Source organism: Dermacentor variabilis, unplaced genomic scaffold (assembly GCF_050947875.1).
Source record: "Dermacentor variabilis isolate Ectoservices unplaced genomic scaffold, ASM5094787v1 scaffold_18, whole genome shotgun sequence".
Taxonomy (NCBI): domain Eukaryota; kingdom Metazoa; phylum Arthropoda; class Arachnida; order Ixodida; family Ixodidae; genus Dermacentor; species Dermacentor variabilis.
Genome location: NW_027460346.1, coordinates 5,952,189 through 5,970,507, shown reverse-complemented (window position 1 = coordinate 5,970,507; position 18,319 = coordinate 5,952,189). Strand labels below are relative to the sequence as shown.

The 18,319-nt window shown below is 46.4% G+C and overlaps 1 protein-coding gene across 1 annotated transcript in view; it reads left to right on the top strand.

Moving 5' to 3' along the window:
- LOC142568356 (uncharacterized) overlaps positions 1-18,319 on the top strand; it is a 64,690-nt gene that overhangs the window by 21,723 nt on the left and 24,648 nt on the right. The window contains exons 7-9 of the mRNA XM_075678357.1: positions 205-384; positions 8,630-8,692; positions 9,413-9,504. Of these exons, the coding sequence (XP_075534472.1) occupies positions 205-384; positions 8,630-8,692; positions 9,413-9,504 (335 nt within the window). The remainder of the gene's footprint in view (positions 1-204; positions 385-8,629; positions 8,693-9,412; positions 9,505-18,319) is intronic.

Here is an 18,319-nt window from a genome sequence, read left to right as displayed (position 1 = left end):
ACGATCGCCCACAGAACGTGCCAAGACGTTCGTGTTTCTTCCCAAAATCAGTGGCGCCGAGTGTATACGTGTGGATCGCCTACCCGAACGGCGGAATTAGCCATCTAAAAAAAAAAAAACTCCTCAGGAAGTTTTTTTCGCCCCCCCCCTCCCCCCGAGTAAGGACCCGCGCACAGCACCCTGTCCTCCGTCTGTGCCGTGCAGCTACGACTGCCACCGGTGTCTGAAGCTGGGCGAAGGCTGCACGGCGGACGTCTACCGCATCCGGAGGCCCAGCGGAGACGAGAGCGCCGTCAAGGTGATGCCCGTGGGCGGCGGCCGCGACGAGAACGGCGAGCTGCCCATGTCGCTGAGCAGCGTCATCCTCGAATGCGTCATGACCAGGTTCGGCGGCTACCGGGCCCGTGCTGGTTTGTTTTTCTGTAGACCGTACGATTTTTTTTCTTTAGATATTGCCTCTGGAAGATGGCACGATTCTCGCCCTTGAGCTGGAATACTGGAGAGACGAGACATTGCATGGGCGAGACATCGAAGAGCATAGTTCAATTATGAAATATTAATTACTTTTTCTAATTAAATTACAATGCGGGGCAAATTTCGATTTACGAATTGTAGCCGCTCAGTTCGCATGACGTATACTCTTTGGAACGACTTCGCCGGATGAGACCAGTTTCGAGATAATCGTTCCTCAATGACTTTGACCAGTTACTTTCGTGCTTCAATGCCTAAAACGAGGTCTTTTTTAAAAAAAGATAAGTGGAACAATGCAAACTTCTTAATCTCGTCCGCCCACCTAACTTTGTGCCGCCCTCTGCTACGCTTCCCTTCCCTTGGAATCCGTTCCGTAACTCTTAATGACCATCGGTTATCTTCCCTCCTCATTAAGTGTCCTGCCCATTTCTTTTTCTTGATTTCAACTGAGATATTAACTCGCGTTTGTTCCCTCACCCAATCTGCTCTTTTCTTATCCCTTAGCGTTACAGCTATCATTCTTCTTTCCATAGCTCGTTGCGTCGTCCTCAACTTAAGCACAACCCTTTTCGTAAGCCTCCAGGTTTCTGCCCCGTACGTGAGTGCTGGTAAGACACAGCTGTTATAAACTTTTCTCTTGAGGGATAATGGCAGCCTGCTGTTCATAATCTGAGAATGCCTGCCAAACGCACCCCAGCCCATTCTTATTCTTCTGATTATTTCAGTCTCATGATCCGGATCCGCAGTCACTACCGGTCCTAAGTAGATGTATTCCCTTACCACTTCCAGTGCCCCACTACCTATTGTAAACTGCTGTTGTATTGTAAACCGGTTGTACAACTCCCTAATCTGTGTGCTGCTCTTAGCACAGTCACCGAAAGCCGTCTGAATCTTCCGTATGGTTTCCACTTGGCTGTCGCCCAGTTTCTGGCAAATTTGATGCAGTAGCGCTGCTCCAGTCGCTCCGCCATTTTCCTTGCAATAAAAAAACCGACGAGAGCACTGCCCACTACCTCACTCAAACGCTGCGTCCCAGCGACTGACGCTATCGGCAGGCGGGGAAAAATACGGGCATGCGCACGAAGGTTCAATGTGGCTGATGCGCAAGCGCTCTTGTTCCATATCCATCAGGTGTTCGCAAAAAAAGAAAAGGTCGGATACTTTTCCAACAGACTTCGTATATATGAAAATTTTAAGGAAATGAATGACTTCGACAAATACAGCGTCATAATCAGTTACAATAATATAATTGAGCAACTTTTAGATATTGCCGATTCTACGAGAAACTGGGCTAATGCGCGCGCTGCACTGTGTTGCAAGTGTTTTGACGGCCATGCACGCTACTGCGGTATCGGAGGCTGTTTCAACTTGTAAGCAAGCGAAATGATGCGCTCACATCAGGACCCGCTACAATGTGTTTCTTTTTTTTTTATTTTTTATTTTTGCGCTAAAGCCAATCGTACCAAAGCTGCGAGGCAATCGTGATGTTGGACGTAAAATGTTAGCGGAGGAGGCCGGCCAATGGCAAATAGCGCTTACCAATGAAGGGTCACGTGAATTGATTCAAACCAGGATAATTTATTCAGTTTGGCCATATATAATCGCGCGCATGTGGGAGTATTGCATATATTGAAAAAAAAAAAATAGAAGAAATTGCAGTTCGCGAGTTTGCGGGGACCGTTCAAAGCAATGCGAGAATTTTCGACGCGAAAGTTGAAAGCCCCTGAAGCAATTCCCACATAATGTCTGTTTTGAAACTCCTTTTTCTCTACTTCGGCACTCCGATTTATCAGCGTACATATCGCGTTAGGCTGTTGTCCGCCCTCCCCCGTCTTGCAACTCTCCATAGTCTTCATTCGATGATTTTGCGTCAGATGAATATTGCCAATGGCAGGTTTGTTGGACGGGAGAACAGGGCAATATTCGCAGATCCTCCAATAAAATGCTAGTTTTAAGAAATACCGTCCCCCAAGCGTCCTTGCGTACCCAAAGAGTCAAACTCCTGTCTACGCCTTCTGCGTTGCTTTTTCCTTTTTTTTTCTTTTCTTTTGCATACTTTTTGCTTGCGTACTTTATAGAAGTCTGGGCGACAAAATCCCCTTATAACTTTAGGTTGCGTATTTCTAAATTTCCCTAGCGACTTTCACCCCTTTTTTGCGTACGAGACTTCGTAGCCGGTAGGCGGTAGGCGGTAGGCGCATTCGGGAGACTTCATATGACCACGCCGGCGCTTCAATCGAAAGGAAGGCTCTATTTGACAGCATGCAAACAAGAGCGCTTTCAGAACATGTCTGGAAGAGATAAGTTTCTCGCAGGCTGTCCTCGGCCCTTCCGCGATCTCGCGCATTCTGCTCGCATACCTACGCGGCACTGAGCTCAGACATGTGGTGGCAGATTCCTGAGCAGCGAAGAGACGAACGGACGTCCGGACTTCCAGGCTAGCACTGCCTTTAATGAGAACCATAACCGACCAACCGCCCCGTACTACGTTCACATGTCTGTGCTATATTTTGTGATTCCGGCGCTAAGCAGCTCCAGGTTGCACGCTGGTCCCCGAGGGACGCCGTGGTGGTGGGCTCAGTTTGTTTTCGCCACCCGTGGTTGCTTGAGGCATTTATTTAGGGTTCCGGTTATGGTTCAGGCTAATACATACACGCATGCATACATGCATGCGTGCATGCATCGTTACGGCTGCTACGCACGAGGTCGCGGGATCAAACCCTGCTCGCTACAGCCGCATTTCTATGGGGCGAAATGCAAAAACGCCAGTGTAACGTGCATCGGGTGCACGTTATAGAGGTCCCCTCCCCCTCCCCCCCCGCAACTATCCAGTGTGTGCGAACTCGCGCCGTCGGTACGTTGTCGCGAGTTGGCACGGTTCATTCGAGCGTCAACTCGCAGGGAACCAAGCCATAGGTTTTGAAGGAGGCCGAGGTGCCTTCTCTTTTCAAAAGGTGCAGAACGTTTCGCTTTCTTTGTCTTTTCCCTATACTTTGGCACTGCTGCTGGCTGCAGCTGCGGTCGCTGTCTTGCACGCCGCGTCGCGGGGTGGTCGAGAACGCGTATAATGTACATACACAGTAGAGACGCAGTAGAGGCGTCTGAGCCTTCGTGGGCGTCGCCACAATACCCCCTCCTAAAGAATGGGTGTTTGATAGGGTGTCTCGGTGTTGTGGAGGTGTGCATTGTGCGAGAAGCGACGGAGGAGGCGCGCTGGATGGATGGATGGGTGGATGGATGGATAAGGTTGAACCCTCTAAATCCGGCGGCGGCTCGCGCCACCTAGCCGTGACCAGTGATATCATTTGTACATAGAGGAAAGTGAAATTTCACTCTTGCATTGATTTTAGCCACCATTCGGATACCCTCTGTTTGGTTATTTCTACCCGTTTAATGTCTATTTTGCCTCCACTGTCTCTAAACGCCATTGCTTCGCGAAAAATCAGCCCCGTTGTTTGGAACTGTACAGCGAAGCCCTTTACAGAAAAGTATCGGGTGTTCAGCCGTTTGCTCCTCCTCTCCACACGCACCGCGTAACGTGCCTGTCCCCAGTTATTGCACTCGGTACGTCTTAGTCCGCAAAACTCCCGTCTTGGCTTCAAACAACAAAGAGCTTCCCCTAGATATCGCAGATATTTTATTAGGCAATTTTCTGCTGGGAAGTTCTGCGCGTTCCTAGTGCTGACTTCGTCTGCATCCCTATTTTCCACAGACCCCTCTGTTTCTTTAATCTTCTTTTTAACCGATGATGCTTAACTTTGCGCGAACCTGTGATCCCATGCGCATGGCCGAAAGTCAGACCAGGAACCATCACCCATCTCCAAATCTTTCTCACCACTTCGTACCTATTCTAGTTCCACGCCGCCCAATTTCTCATAATAGCTGCATTCCTGCTATCCTTAGTCGTTACATATTTTTTATTCTTCATTTAGGTACTCTACCCCATTGTTTATCCAGGCGCCATGATATTTGTACTTATCCACTCCTTCCAGCGTAACCTCCTGTATCCTATGCTCGCCGCCCTGATTATCATTAACCATCATGTCTACCGATTTTTCTTTACTGGGTTTCCTGGGGCACCCTAATGCCCTCTGGAGTTCTCTGGCCCTTGTCAAACTGCTCTCTGAAACTCTGGCCATCGCCCGTTATATTTATTCACACATTAGCCCCCGGTATTTGTACTCATATGCAATAGCCCACAGGGGAGATAGTACGGTAGAAAGATCAGACAGAGAACGTGTAAAGCCTACGCCCCAATGAACCGATGAATGATAGGCACTCATTGCTCGTGGCAGCTTGCATGGGATGCTCGCGGCAGAAGGGAAAGGCGCCGTCGGAAAGTATGCTTTGTTTCGGGTCTCGTCGTTAAAGGAAACGCTACTACTAGACATGGGAACACTTGTGGACAAACGGTAAGAAATGTAATCCAAGGTATCATACGGACGTCTCTGCCGGTATTTCTGAAGAATAAACGCCTTGCATGTTTCTACATTCGGACAACTGACGCAGGGCGTGCAGACGCGGAGCTGCACTAAAACACCGCAGCGTCAACAGTCAACACACAAGCGGCTGTGCAGCAAATCAACGCTTCAGTCAAGGTGCGATGCGCCCGTGTGAGCGGGGACATCTCAGAATGACACTGCTCGTTTTCTCGCAGGCTACGAATAATGCCGCATAACAATGCCTCGATCAAACACGTCTGCTGCGTAGATAAACGCAAGCGGTGCACGCACGGTAACAGTTCACATCGCATCGCGACTGTCGTAGGACGTCAACATCACCGCCAAATATCGTCAATGAAATGCAAACAGCGCAGAACGCTTTGCTTACATCGGTTACCACCGTGCGTGGGATCCGCACAATTCTTGAAAACCTATTTCTCCATTTATTAAATAACGGGTGATTCAAGATAAAAAGTGATCGTTCTTGGAATGCATGCCAACATTCACAGCAATGGCGCACGTGAATAAATTGTCTATGAATCGTCTTGACACTTCGTAGCAGCCTCCAGCATCCGTAGCACCTGACTGCAGCGTGGTTGCAATGGCTCTGCGTCAATCGGCAGCGCTCGACTGTTGCGGAGTCTGTTGTGGATGGGCGCTCGCAGCCCTTGCGCGCGTCCTCCTCACTCTCCTCTTCCTTCGGCGCACTGCGCGTTCTTCCTCTGCTCGTCGCTGTCATGTTTTTTTTAAGGGAATCCCACGCGCCGTGCCAGATCGCCGCCCACTGTCCAGCCATCCAACGTAGACGAGGTAGCTGAAGGATGCTGTCGCTAGAATAAATAAAAGTTAGCAAACATCGCTATGTATTTTCTGCGTCTAAAAAGCGCCTGGAATCTTCACTTTATCAGTGACCACCGCTTAGGTGCCTCACGCTTGTCGCATTTGGTCCACACTTCGTTTTTAATCATCCGCGGGCAAGCACCCAATTAACGCTGCCTTTCTCCCTTTATATTATTATTATTATTATTATTATTATTATTATTATTATTATTATTATTATTATTATTATTATTATTATTATTATTATTATTATTATTATTATTATTATCATCGACGACCCTCATGCAGCCTTTCACCGTTTCTTGTAGAGCTTGATGAAACTGTGCGGCAGTGGAGCTCAGTGGACCAATTCTGTTTGATCGGAGACATAACTATCAACATGTTGTGCCCCGAACAAGTGTCTGTGTGTGATTGTCTGTTTTCCGCTTATGGCCTGGAATGTACAATTGGAGCACCTACTAGAGCGGTATTAATAACCTTGTCCAATCCTGTATGGATCACATGGCGGTCAGAGCTCCCAACTGTTCAGTTAGGTCATGTGCTAGTCTACAAAGGTTGGCTGACCACTACTTTGTAGCATGCCGTCTTGTATTACCAGACCCATCTGGAACGCCGTCGGTCAAAACTGCATCTGTGCAGTGCAGATGCCTTGTCCCTATAATTACTCAGTACAAGCTTGATAATCTTATCGTTTCGTTTGACTGGGCATCCTTAACCAAAAAAAGATTCGTCGGGCAAAGTCTATAAAACGTTCTGTACGCAAATGAAAAAAAAAAGATCAATTGCATTGCACATGGCTGATAGCTAAGCCGATAAGAAAGGTTCACTGCTGAATGAACACGGAAATTCTTGCTTCTGTTTCGTACAGATACCTTGTGGAAACGTTGCAAAAAAAAAAAAATGCGAGTAACGTAGCACTGCAATTACAACACAAGTTGGCAAGAAATAGAATTGTTGCTCTTCTGCATGGCGCCAAACGCCGTTACTTCTTCCAACAATTTTCAATTAATGTAAGCAAAACTTGGTCTTCGGCAAATCGTCTCTATGGAGGGAGTTCCAGTAAACAGTGCGTTTTCGGTGCTTTTCAGCAAGCTCCCACAGCAGTGGCTGATGCTTTCAACAGGCACTTTGTAAGAGCGTCCCAAAGAGATCTCTCTATCCACAAACACTCGGTTGTTAGGGCAATTCGTATCTGCGTGAGCTTTTCTTCCGAGAATTTGGAGGTGTGACCTGGAAAGAATACTTTTCAGTTTCCGTCCTAACAAGCCACCTCGATATTATGGAATATCATTACATACAATCGGAAGGAATTTCAATGCTCTGTCAGGTATTCTGCATATGCTGAATGGTTTTTTGGGAAGTGAAGAAATTTCGGAATGCCTAAAAACTGCAGTTGTTTTACCGCTACACAAGTCAGGGAAGAAAATATTGAAAACTATCGGTCTATATTGCCGGTTATTGCTCAGGTCTTAAAAAAATTTATTTTCAACGTCTAACAAATTCTTAACAAATTTTCTATCCTGACTGATCGACAGTTTGGGTTTGTTTCTGGGCATGGGACTGTGGCACTGCTTGAATTTTCAGATGAACTGTTCTCGGCATTCGATCAGTATCTCTTTACGTGTGCTCTGTTCTCAGATGTAGCGAAAGCGTTTGACACACTGAGTCATCAAATCTTAAGTAAGCCTTATTTTGGGGGATTTCGCGGGCCTTTCTACAACATTCTCGAAAATTACTTGGGCAATAGATTTCAAGTTTCAACAGATCATCGCTACCGATGATCTGTTATTTTTAGTTCTAAGCTATCGCTTAAAGCTGGAGTTCATCAAGGGTCCACTTTATTATTGCCATTGTTGTTTAACATCTTCGTTAATGGCTTTCCTTTAGCAATTTGCAAATGTTCGGTGTTCCAGTATGCTGACGACACTGTGTTACTGGCGAAACGTCTTTCTTACAAAATTTCCACTGAAAAGTTGCAAATTGACGTGTACAATGCGATGCTTTGTTTGACTAACAATGGAACTGTTGTTAAGGCCCAAAAAACACAACTTGTTTGTTTTCGCTCTCCACCAAAAAAAAAAAAAAATCTGCTGTCTAATCTGCTCTCTAATTACATGAGTCGAACTGTGTCTTGTAAATGTGCGCCTATTCCATACGTGGATTGTGTGAAATATTTTGGAATATCTTTTTCTTGTTACTGAATATCTAGTTACTTATCTTGGCAACATCACTTATCCCTTATTTATTCTAAACTGTCAGTCGCTTGGCTGTTAATACCAAAAGTTTTGCACCTTTGCTTGTAAAAAATGTCATTGCACATGTACTGGGTTATAGTGTTGAGGTGCGGCATTAGGCTTCGGCTTCTGTTCGGATGGTTCGAGATGCAGGATACAGGATTATTAAAAAAAATTCTTAAATATGTTGCCTACAATTCCCTAATAGTAAAAGCTGCAAATATCTTCCGTGAACTTGGTCTACCGAATTTTCAATCATTTCTTATCGAAACAGCTGGCGTGAAACATACTTGGAATTCGGCATTCAAAAAAAGACAAAAAAAAAAAAACGCCGCCACAAGGGAATAACACATCCGTTATATAGTTTATCGTTCAGCCAGAAGGTATGGTGCGGCCAGACGCTGTTACTATGTGCCGGACATCGGACATCTTCAACAAGTTACCAGATATCTTTAACGCGTCTTCGAAAAGCACGCTGAAATAATTATTAAAGGAGCTGTGGTGAAATTAACTTCCAGAACATTTTTGTATCGTAATATTTACTTCAATTTCCTTTGTTTTAAGTAGAATAACCAGATGTTTTTCTTGCCGATTTTAGTTGCAGTAAAAATTATTATTATTCATTATTTATTTATTTTCCAGGGAGCTAAGCAACCTGCGCTTTAACGAGACCAACCAGTCAGCAAACTTCATCGAGCTCGAGAGGTGAGTATACGGGCGCACCCGTCGAGAAATGCCAAGCACAAATCTCCAGGCTGTGGGGAGGGGGGGGGGGTTGAAGTTTGTAAACAACTTCACTTTTTCCCCCCCGCGTTCGTCGTCGGCTCGCGCTAAGGTATATACCACCTCCGTTAGCGCTCAGATCGGCCACTCGGCAGAACGGACTATAGGAAATGAACGCGAAGAAGGTATTTGCTCTATTCTACAAAATACGGCCCCACGTTCGCGTTCAGTTCCACGGATAAATTGGCGAAGCGATTTGTTTTCTGTCATAACGAGAGCTTTTGTTGGCGGCGTCGCATCTATTGCCGGAGCTGAACAATTGCCCATCGCTTCTTTACGGCGCCGCAAAGTGTATTCTGCATGACAAGACTCGTGTCCGGCATAGCGTGAAAGTCCTCTTCGCTTCGTTACATTCCTTATATTCTACCGATCCCAAACAGCCGATTGTGAGGACATCACTAATGGCAGAGCCTCCCTCCGACCACTGACGAAGCGCGGAAAGGAATATACTTGGAACAACAGTTTCATCAGCCCGTCCCGGTTTTCCGCAGATTGGGTGGGAGGCGTCGCATTCCTGTTACGCGGCGGGCTTATGACAAGCGAAAGGATCTCCCGCGTCTTTTTTTTTTCTTCTTTTTTTTTTTGCGCATCTGCACTCCCTGTAGTATAGCACCGCCGTTATGGGTTCGTCCTCTGTTGCAGAATTTATTGTGTCCGAGGAACTTACCACCCCGTCCTGATGAAGAGCTGGAAGGACTACGACAACCAGTTCTGCTCTGAGAACAGCGACCCCGGCAAGTGAACTATACGCTACTGCCTTTTTATTCCGTTCTTCGTGCTGAACTACCCGTCGTGGTTGCTCAGTGGCTATGGTGTTGGGCTTCTGAGCACGAGGTGGCGGGATCAAATCCCGGCCACGCGGCCGCATTTCGATGCGGGTGAAATGTGAAAACACTCGTGTACTTAGATTTAGGTGCACGTTAAAGAACCCCAGGTGGTCGAAATTTCCGGAGTCCTCCACTACGGCGTTCCTCATAAAAGTGGTTTTGGCACGTAAAACCCCATAATTTATTTTTTTTTTCCTGCTGAACTGATACCTTGACATTTGATATGCGTCTCCAAGCCAGTCCATGCTCGGCGTACCAATACGAGGCAGCGCAAAAGTTTGCAGGAGGTGAAACACCCGCAGTAAGCACGCACGACTGTGTTCGCGTGTAAGCAACGATAGTGACGGGAACATGTGTCGGCACTCACTCAATGATTCGTCTCATAACTAAGAAATACCCGCGAATTCGGAGCGATCTGTACCTCTTATTACTTACCATTCGTCTCCATTTAAAGTATTCTACAACATGCATTTCATTGTGATGACCCTTTCCTCCGTGACATGATGCTCATTTGCTGCGCTTATTGCACGGAAATATTGGTATTCCGCATGAAATGCGCAAATGGCGCGCGCGCACGCCGGAGGAAACAAAAAAAATTTACTGCATCTGTAGTGCGCATATTAACACGCGAACATTGTGTATTCTTGCGAATGTAGGATAGTTTGGTTGTCGCCTCCCCAAAACAGTCAGCGGTTTTTTTAGTGTCTTTTGTAAACAACGTTATAGTATAATAATTTTCATCCGCAGTTTGCGCGCGATGCTTACTGTTCCACGAGCCTCATCGGCGGCAGCAAAGTTGCAGTAGTCTGCTAGAGGCACAATTTGTGGTATCGAAAACACTTAGTTAAAAATCTGTTCGCGCTCACAGCCCGTACCCGCTTTATACAAATGCCTTAACGCGGAGGATAGGTCAATGGGTCGACTTGGTTCCAGCGTTGTCATAAAAAACTATTGCGTGTGTCAATTCAAAATATTGCGTGCTGAAAGTACAGTAGTTCTTCCGCCATAGCACCTCCAATAGTTTCTGTATTTATGTGCCACATTCTAGGTAGAGTTTCTACTTTCAGTGTACCCTTTCTCGGAAACTAATCGCCGGCCCGCAGGGGCGTCTGCATCAGCAGGCGTTTGGTGTGTTGCGACACCACGTACCCGAGCACATGGGTATTGGACCCTCCCGCGTCTAACCGTGTGCGGCTTAGCAGTGTCTGGGGAAAGGGGGATCCTGGGGGTTGAGCCAATGCCGGGTGAATGGACCTTTAATGCCCCCCGGCGGTGGCAACACACCCCTTCGGCCTCTGCTTCACATAGACGGCACCCCCGGACTGACTCACCCGGGGGAAATCGGTAGTTGCCATTTCCTTTCTCTTTCTCCCTCCAACCTTCGTCTTCCTCTCACTTTCAATCTTTCCTGTCCTCTCTTTATTTTCGTGTCACTTCCGGCTTCGTAGGCAGCGAGTAACCTTGTGCATTATATCGAGTCTTGGGTATATGTATTCGGTTATATATAGTGGGGTTGTACCGCTGGCGTGCGCAGAACTGAATATTTCCGTCCTGTGTCGTCCCCTGGTTGGGCTCCATGGTGGAAGGCTGCCATCCCTGCCGAAAACACCATACTTCTAATGGCCACTTCTTTTCCGCGACTACCTGATCGCTCTCAGAAACGAGGGCGCACCGAAGATATTTTCCAATTTCTTGGAAACAAACCGCCAAACTTCCCCCGATTCCATGTAATTCATTCAAACAAACCTGGAAAGACCATGAGAATGATTTCTCCTTTGCTCGTGTCTAAGTATCTCACTGAAAGTCTTGGTACAGGCTATAAAGCATCGAAAATGGTTAGCGGCGATCTCCTTTTGGAACTCCGCGATCCGAAACAGTTGGAAAATCTCCCAAAAGTTGAGCCATTTGGGGAAATCCCAGTAACAGTAACCCCACACCGAACTATGAACATCAGCTGTAGTGTTGTTTCTGACTTCGATTTGATGGAGCTAACAGAAGCCGAACTGTTAGAAGGCTGGAGTGAGCAAAACGTGATCAATGTTAAAAGAATCATGCTAAGGCGCGACGGGAAGGAGATAAAAACCAAGCATCTTGTACTGACTTTCTCCTCAAGCATTCTGCCGGAGACACTCGAGGCCGGCTATGTAATACTACGGGTCAGGCCGTATGTACCAAATCCTCTCCGCTACTTCAAATGCCAGCGTTTTGGTCACAGTTCCCAGAACTTCCGAGGCCGGCAGACATGTGCAAAATGTAGTTCCCGTGACCATGCCTCTGAAACATGCGAAAACGCTCCACACTGCGTGAACTGTGATGGCGAGCATGCCGCATACTCGCGGTCATGCGCGTCTTGGAAGAAAGAAAAATAGTCACAATCAAAGTAAACGAAAACATATTCAAAGAGGCACGCAGGCGGGTAGCATACCTTCGAAAGACCAGCTTTGCCGAAGTGGCGCGTCAGGGGGCAGCGTCACAACGGCCTCCGGCGGCTGTTCGACCCACAAGCAGTGACTCGGCAGTTACGCCATCTGCCCCCGCGGCGGTTGCAGCTAGCGCTGCTCCGTCAACCCAGAAGGGACCATCGACCCCGAAGGTGGGCGCAGCCGAGGCTGCCCCAACCTCCCCGGCCCCTTCCAGCGGTGGCAACAGCCGGCGCAGCCAAATCCCTCAGGGAGCCCCCATCGACCTCTGGGCTGGTGGGCGCAAGGGTCTTGCCTTCCGAGGCCGGACTCACTCGGAAAACTTCTCGCTCGCAAGAGCACGTGTCCGGCGCCTCACAGGAGGCAATGGACACTACACCTATCCTCAAGGCGCGCCAAGCGCCTAAGGAGCGGCGAGGCTCCCTCGAACGCTTCAGAAAGGGCAAAACCCCGATTACAGGGCCTCGCAAGAGCTCTGTAATCTAAGGCATCACTTCCGTTTCCGTACAGACATCACCTATTTACTTCCAATATGGATACACAAATCATTCAATGGAACGTCAGAGGTCTCCTTAGAAACCTTGATGATGTGCAAGAACTCATCCACAAACACAATCCAAAAGTGCTGTGTTTAAAGGAAACACACTTAAAATCAAAACATACAAACTCCCTCCGACAGTACACCATTTTCCGCAAAGACCGTGATGAGGCTAACACCTCGTCCGGCGGTGTAGCAATCCTTGCAGACAAGTCCGTAGCTTGTCGCCAGGTGGCCTTACAGACGCCCCTCGAGGCAGTGTCAATTAGAGGGATTCTTTTCAATAAGTTGGTAACTGTCTGTACGATATGTATATCCCCAAGCTATCACCTCCAAAAAGCCAATTTCTATAACCTCGTAAAACAGCTCCCGGAACCCTACATACTTTTGGGCGATTTCAACGCCCAAAACACGTTGTGGGGAGAGGCGCGTTGCGACGCAAGAGGCCGACTAATTGAAAACGTTATTCTGACCTCTAGTGCCTGCCTGTTTAATAAGAAGGAACCAACACATTACAGCGTTCAACACAATTCATATTCATCCATTGACCTAGCAATAGGCTCCGCTTCCCTTCTCCCTCATCTGGCATGGAATGTGATGAATAATCCATTTGGAAGTGACCACTTCCCTGTAACGTTAAATTCAATACGTCAGCACGAATGCCCCCCCCCCCCCCGATACCCCCCGGTGGAAACTAGCCTCCGTCGCATGGATTAATTTTGAAGAATCAACTTACTTATCACGAGATCTTATCACTGATTTTAACATAGACAATGTAGTAGCATATTTTACTTGTTTTATAATCGACGCAGCTGAAAAGGTTATTCCCCAAACACAAGGTCTCTCTTGTAAAAGACGGGTAGCCTGGTGGAATGAGCAGTGCAGACTGGCACGAAAGAAACAAAACAAAGCGTGGGGTTTGCTGCGTCGCTCCCCGACTGCAGAAAACCTCATAAAATTTAAGCTAGCAAAAACGAAGGGAAGGCGCACGTGGAGACAGGCAAGGAGGGCTAGCTGGGAGAAGTTTCTCTCGGGCATCACTTCCTATACCCAAGAGTTCAAAGTATGGAATGGCGTAAGAAAGATAAAGGGGCAAAAAATCCACCCTCTGCCCTTAGTGGACGACCAAGGGACTACCTTGGAGGACCAGGCGAACGCTCTGGGTGAACACTTCGAACATGTATCAAGCTCCACACATTACACAAAATCATTCCTCAAATATAAACAATTAGCTGAACTTCAGACACTAGATCATAAATGCCGTCCTTTTAATAACCGTCCATCAATAACCGTCCTTTTAATATTGCCGAGCTTAAAGCTGCATTGAGCACATGTAGAAGCTCTGCACCGGGAGCTGATAGAATCATCTATGACATGAACTTACACGAAGACACACAAATTACACTTCTGGCACTTCTCGACTCTATCTGGGCTGCCGGATACCTCCCATCCTCATGGAAGGAAGCTATTGTTATTCCCGTCTTGAAGCTGGGTAAGGACCCTTCCTTGGCGGCAAGTTGTCGTCCGACAGCTCTTACAATTTGTCTTTGTAAGCTATTTGAAAAAAATGATTAATCGTAGACTAGTACGCTTCCTTGAACTGAGGAATATGCTTGATCCCAATCAGTGTGGCTTTAGAGAAGGGCGGTCCACAACTGATCATCTTGTACGCATTGAAGGAAATATCCGCGATGCATTTGTACATAAACAGTTCTTCTTATCGATATTCCTCGATATATGGAGAAGGCGTACGACAGAACGTGGCGATACGGGATCTTGCGAGACTTGTCGGGTATGGGCATTCGTGGAAATATGCTAAACATACTAGAAAGCAATTTGTCCGAACGTACTTACCGCGTGGAAATCGGCAATGTATTGTCGCCACCTTTTATACAAGAAACTGGTGTACCCCAAGGAGGTGTGCTTAGCTGCACGCTCTTTATCGTAAAGATGAACACGCTTCGGGCTTCATTACAACCAGCCATTTTTTATTCTGTTTACGTAGATGACATACAAATAGGTTTCAAATCCTGCAACCTTGCAGTGTGTGAGAGGCAAGTACAACAGGGCTTGAACAAAGTATCTAAATCGGCAGACGAAAACGGATTTAAAGTGAACCCGAACAAAAGTTCTTGTGTGCTTTTCACACGAGAGGGCTCATTCCAGATCCCAATATCGAAATGTATGGTCAGCGAATCCCTGTGAACAAAGAGCGCAAGTTCTTAGGCATCATACTTGACTCTAAACCAACATTTATTCCGCACATAAAGTATCTCAAGGTGAAATGCTTAAAAACAATGAACTTACTGAACGTTTTATCCCACACAACATGGGGCAGCGACAGGAAATGTTTGATTAATGTCCACAAGAGCCTAATTCGATCATGATTGGACTACGGTGCCGTGATCTATCACTCTGCAGCCCCCAGTGCGCTAAAGATACTAGATTCGATCCACCATCTAGGAATCCGACTGGCCACTGGCGCTTACAGAACAAGTCCCATTGAAACTTTATGTAGAATCAAATGGTCACTCCATCTGCAGAGAACATGCATCAGCCAAACATATTTTCTGAAAGTCCACTCGAATCCTCACCATCCGTCTTTTAATAGCGTTAACGATATGACATATGCTACAGTATTTCGTAATCGTCCCTCTGTAAGACGGCCCTTTTCACTTCGTGTGAGGGAGCTTAGTGTTGAAATCAATGTTCCACTCCTCAAACATCGTTTAATGCCTCCAGCTAAGCTGCTACCGCCTTAGGAGTCGCAGATGACACAATGCGATTTAACTTTCATGCAAGTTACAAAGCACGCCCCAGATATAGAAATCCGAATGCATTTCCTGGAACTTCAGTACAAGTACTCCTGCACTGAGTTCTACACAGACGCATTGAAGTCACGCGAGGGGGTGTCCTGTGCAGCCGTCGGTCCATCATTCTCGGAATCCGATGTACTGCATCCGGAAACAAGCATCTTTACGACTGAGGCCTACGCACTATTGTCGGCTGTGCAGCATATAAGAAAAACAAAACTAAAAAAATCTGTTTTATATATATATATATACGGACTCCCTAAGTGCTGTGAAGGCCTTGATGTCATTTTGTAAGCACAGAAATCCAGTAATCAATGAACTATACTCCGTCCTATGTAAAGCGTATATATGTAACCAGCATTTCATAAGCTGGGTGCCGGGTCATAGGGGCATCGAAGGTAACGTTCTGGCGGACCAGATGGCCACATCAATTGCATCGTATTCTGTTAATCCTACCGCTGCAGTCCCTGTCACAGATCTGAGGCCCTTCTTGGGCACGAAACTGCGAAACTAGTGGCAACGCTTGTGGGACATGGAAACAAATAAGCTGCACGTAATAAAGCCACAATTAGGGTTCTGGCCTTCTGCAACAAAACCACGCCGATTAGATGTCCTATTCAGTCGTCTAAGAATAGGACACACATTTGGCACAGTTTTTTACTCACTGGAAATCACCCTCCAAAATGTGGAAGATGCGGGGAGAGGCTGACCGTCCTCCTGGAGTGTCTGAAAGCCGAATCTGACAAACATTTTCCCTTAGCATACCGGCAACACATTCCCCTTCATCCTGTAATGTTACTCGGCCCAGAACCGCTCTTTGACACCAACGCAGTCCTTGGTTTTCTGAAAGATGTTGTGCCATATGTTATTAGCCCCATTAGTTCGTAGCGCCTCCTCTCTCCAGAGGTTAGCGCTGTGATAGTTATTTCGTATAGCACATGCCTCTAGGCCCCTTGTTTCAAGGGCTTTGGCGAGGCAGTAGTGCTTTAGGCAATTTTAGCATTTCGCAAAATTTTATGTATTGCATCATTCTTTCTTAATGCAGTTTAGTGATCATAGTACACGTCATTGATCATTGCCGTAATTTTATTACGTGTACATTTTATGCAATTTACACAAACTGTTTTAGGCCTCTTTACAGCTACGTCACATTAAATTCACAGAACCCATCAGACCACTACATATTTATTACCACCAGTATGGCGCTCTTTGGCCATACCTGGCCCTTGCGCCGTTAAACGTCAAACATCATCATCAAACTAATCACAGGATGGGCTGATTTGATTGGGCAGGTATATTTGATATGTAACAGTTCTCAAATAGAACCTAAATTTTTATTTGTATTAGAAGCCTGCGAGGAAGAATGTCTAAACTCGTCGGTATGTATCAGAAAACAAGATTTTTTTTTACGCCAGTGTGATTTATTGAGAATATTTTGTTAATGAATTTTGACTGTTAGCACTACAGTGTTACTGTAAATGTTTCACTGTAATCTGGCGAGTAGTATATATCGTAGAAAGGTGTGCCGAAGATACAAAAAAAGCTACATTGGCATATTGAAAAAAAAAAGAACAATATTTCCTTTGCCTGTATACCACAAAGGTTGCTCCAGTACAATGCACGCGATTTGTTGCTTTCTTGCACCCCTTGTGTTGTTTATACCAAACATGCATTGTTGAGTCTCTGCACTGCGCACTCTTCCTGGGGTTCTGTGTATTTTTTTTGGGGGGGGGGGGGTGAAGTCTAAACATCATTATTTATTATTGTTGGTTTACATCAAACCCATAATGGTCTATAATTTAATCAACATCTAAATTTTGACTAAATTGAATACGCAGTCTGACATCCCGGTTTTGACAGAATATGCAAGGGAAGCGGAAAAAATTCTACGGCCTCGTAGTTGTCGTTCTGTTTTTTACGGCGTGTGGTCTTGTAGATGTAAGTTCACTTAAATTCATATCGCAGGGCGAAATCACGAGCAAAAAAGAAAGCTCGAGCAGGTGGTTCCCCCAAAATATGCCTTTTTAATTAAATTTTTAGTGTACCCCATACAAATGCCTTTTTATTTCGGATTCTTTCTGCGCGTACTTTGCTGGGCCCGAACGCTCGTAGGAATTGACAAACTTCAGCCTTCAGTGCGGCTCCGAGACTATTTAGTGATGCTGGGACAAGCTCTCTCGGCGAACACCATCTCATCTAAAGAAACAAATTCTTTTTTTCCTTTGTGATGCGCATAACGTCGTCTTCGCACGCCAGCGTCGCTGTGACCTTTGAAATGCGTAGATAGGCCCCACAATTCTCCGAGCACGCCTGACCCACGAAAGTCTGCGCAAATTGCCATTGCTGGGCTTAGTTTGGTACTGCATCGGGATATAAAACTGGGTAAGTTGCTTAACGTTCATTTGCACGGCGGTAGCGCTGCTGAGACGAAGGCATCCTCGCATTCAAGGCGCCACCGCTTCGCCCCGAGCGGCGCTGGCTAGCACTATGAGGGCTAATTCTGCGCACAGATGCGCTAGAAGTGGCTGGACAGATGTTGCCGCGATAGCTCGGTAGGCAGCTCAATGGACACTAGCTAAGGCAATGAATTTGGTACGCTAATTGGTAGGTTGATGGCTCTGAGAATGTTTACGTAATTGCGGATATTGTCTGTTCTTATTGTGCAAGGAAGAGTAAGAGGTCTTCCTAATAAGGTTTCCGCAAGGGAAGATCGCGAGTGATCGCACCGCAGGATAGCGATCGACACGCAAAAAGCACTGATGCGAGCTAAAACACGCGCACGTATGATTCTCCAGCTGTATTTTCTTTCTCGTTCAGAACGGAAATTTGATCGTAAGATGTAGAGTTTAATTTCAGGTCATTACTTTGATGAACTTAAACTCGGCAACTTACAGTGGAATTTCCGTTCTGAAAGAGAAACAAAATACAGAGAAGCATACCTCATCCATAAG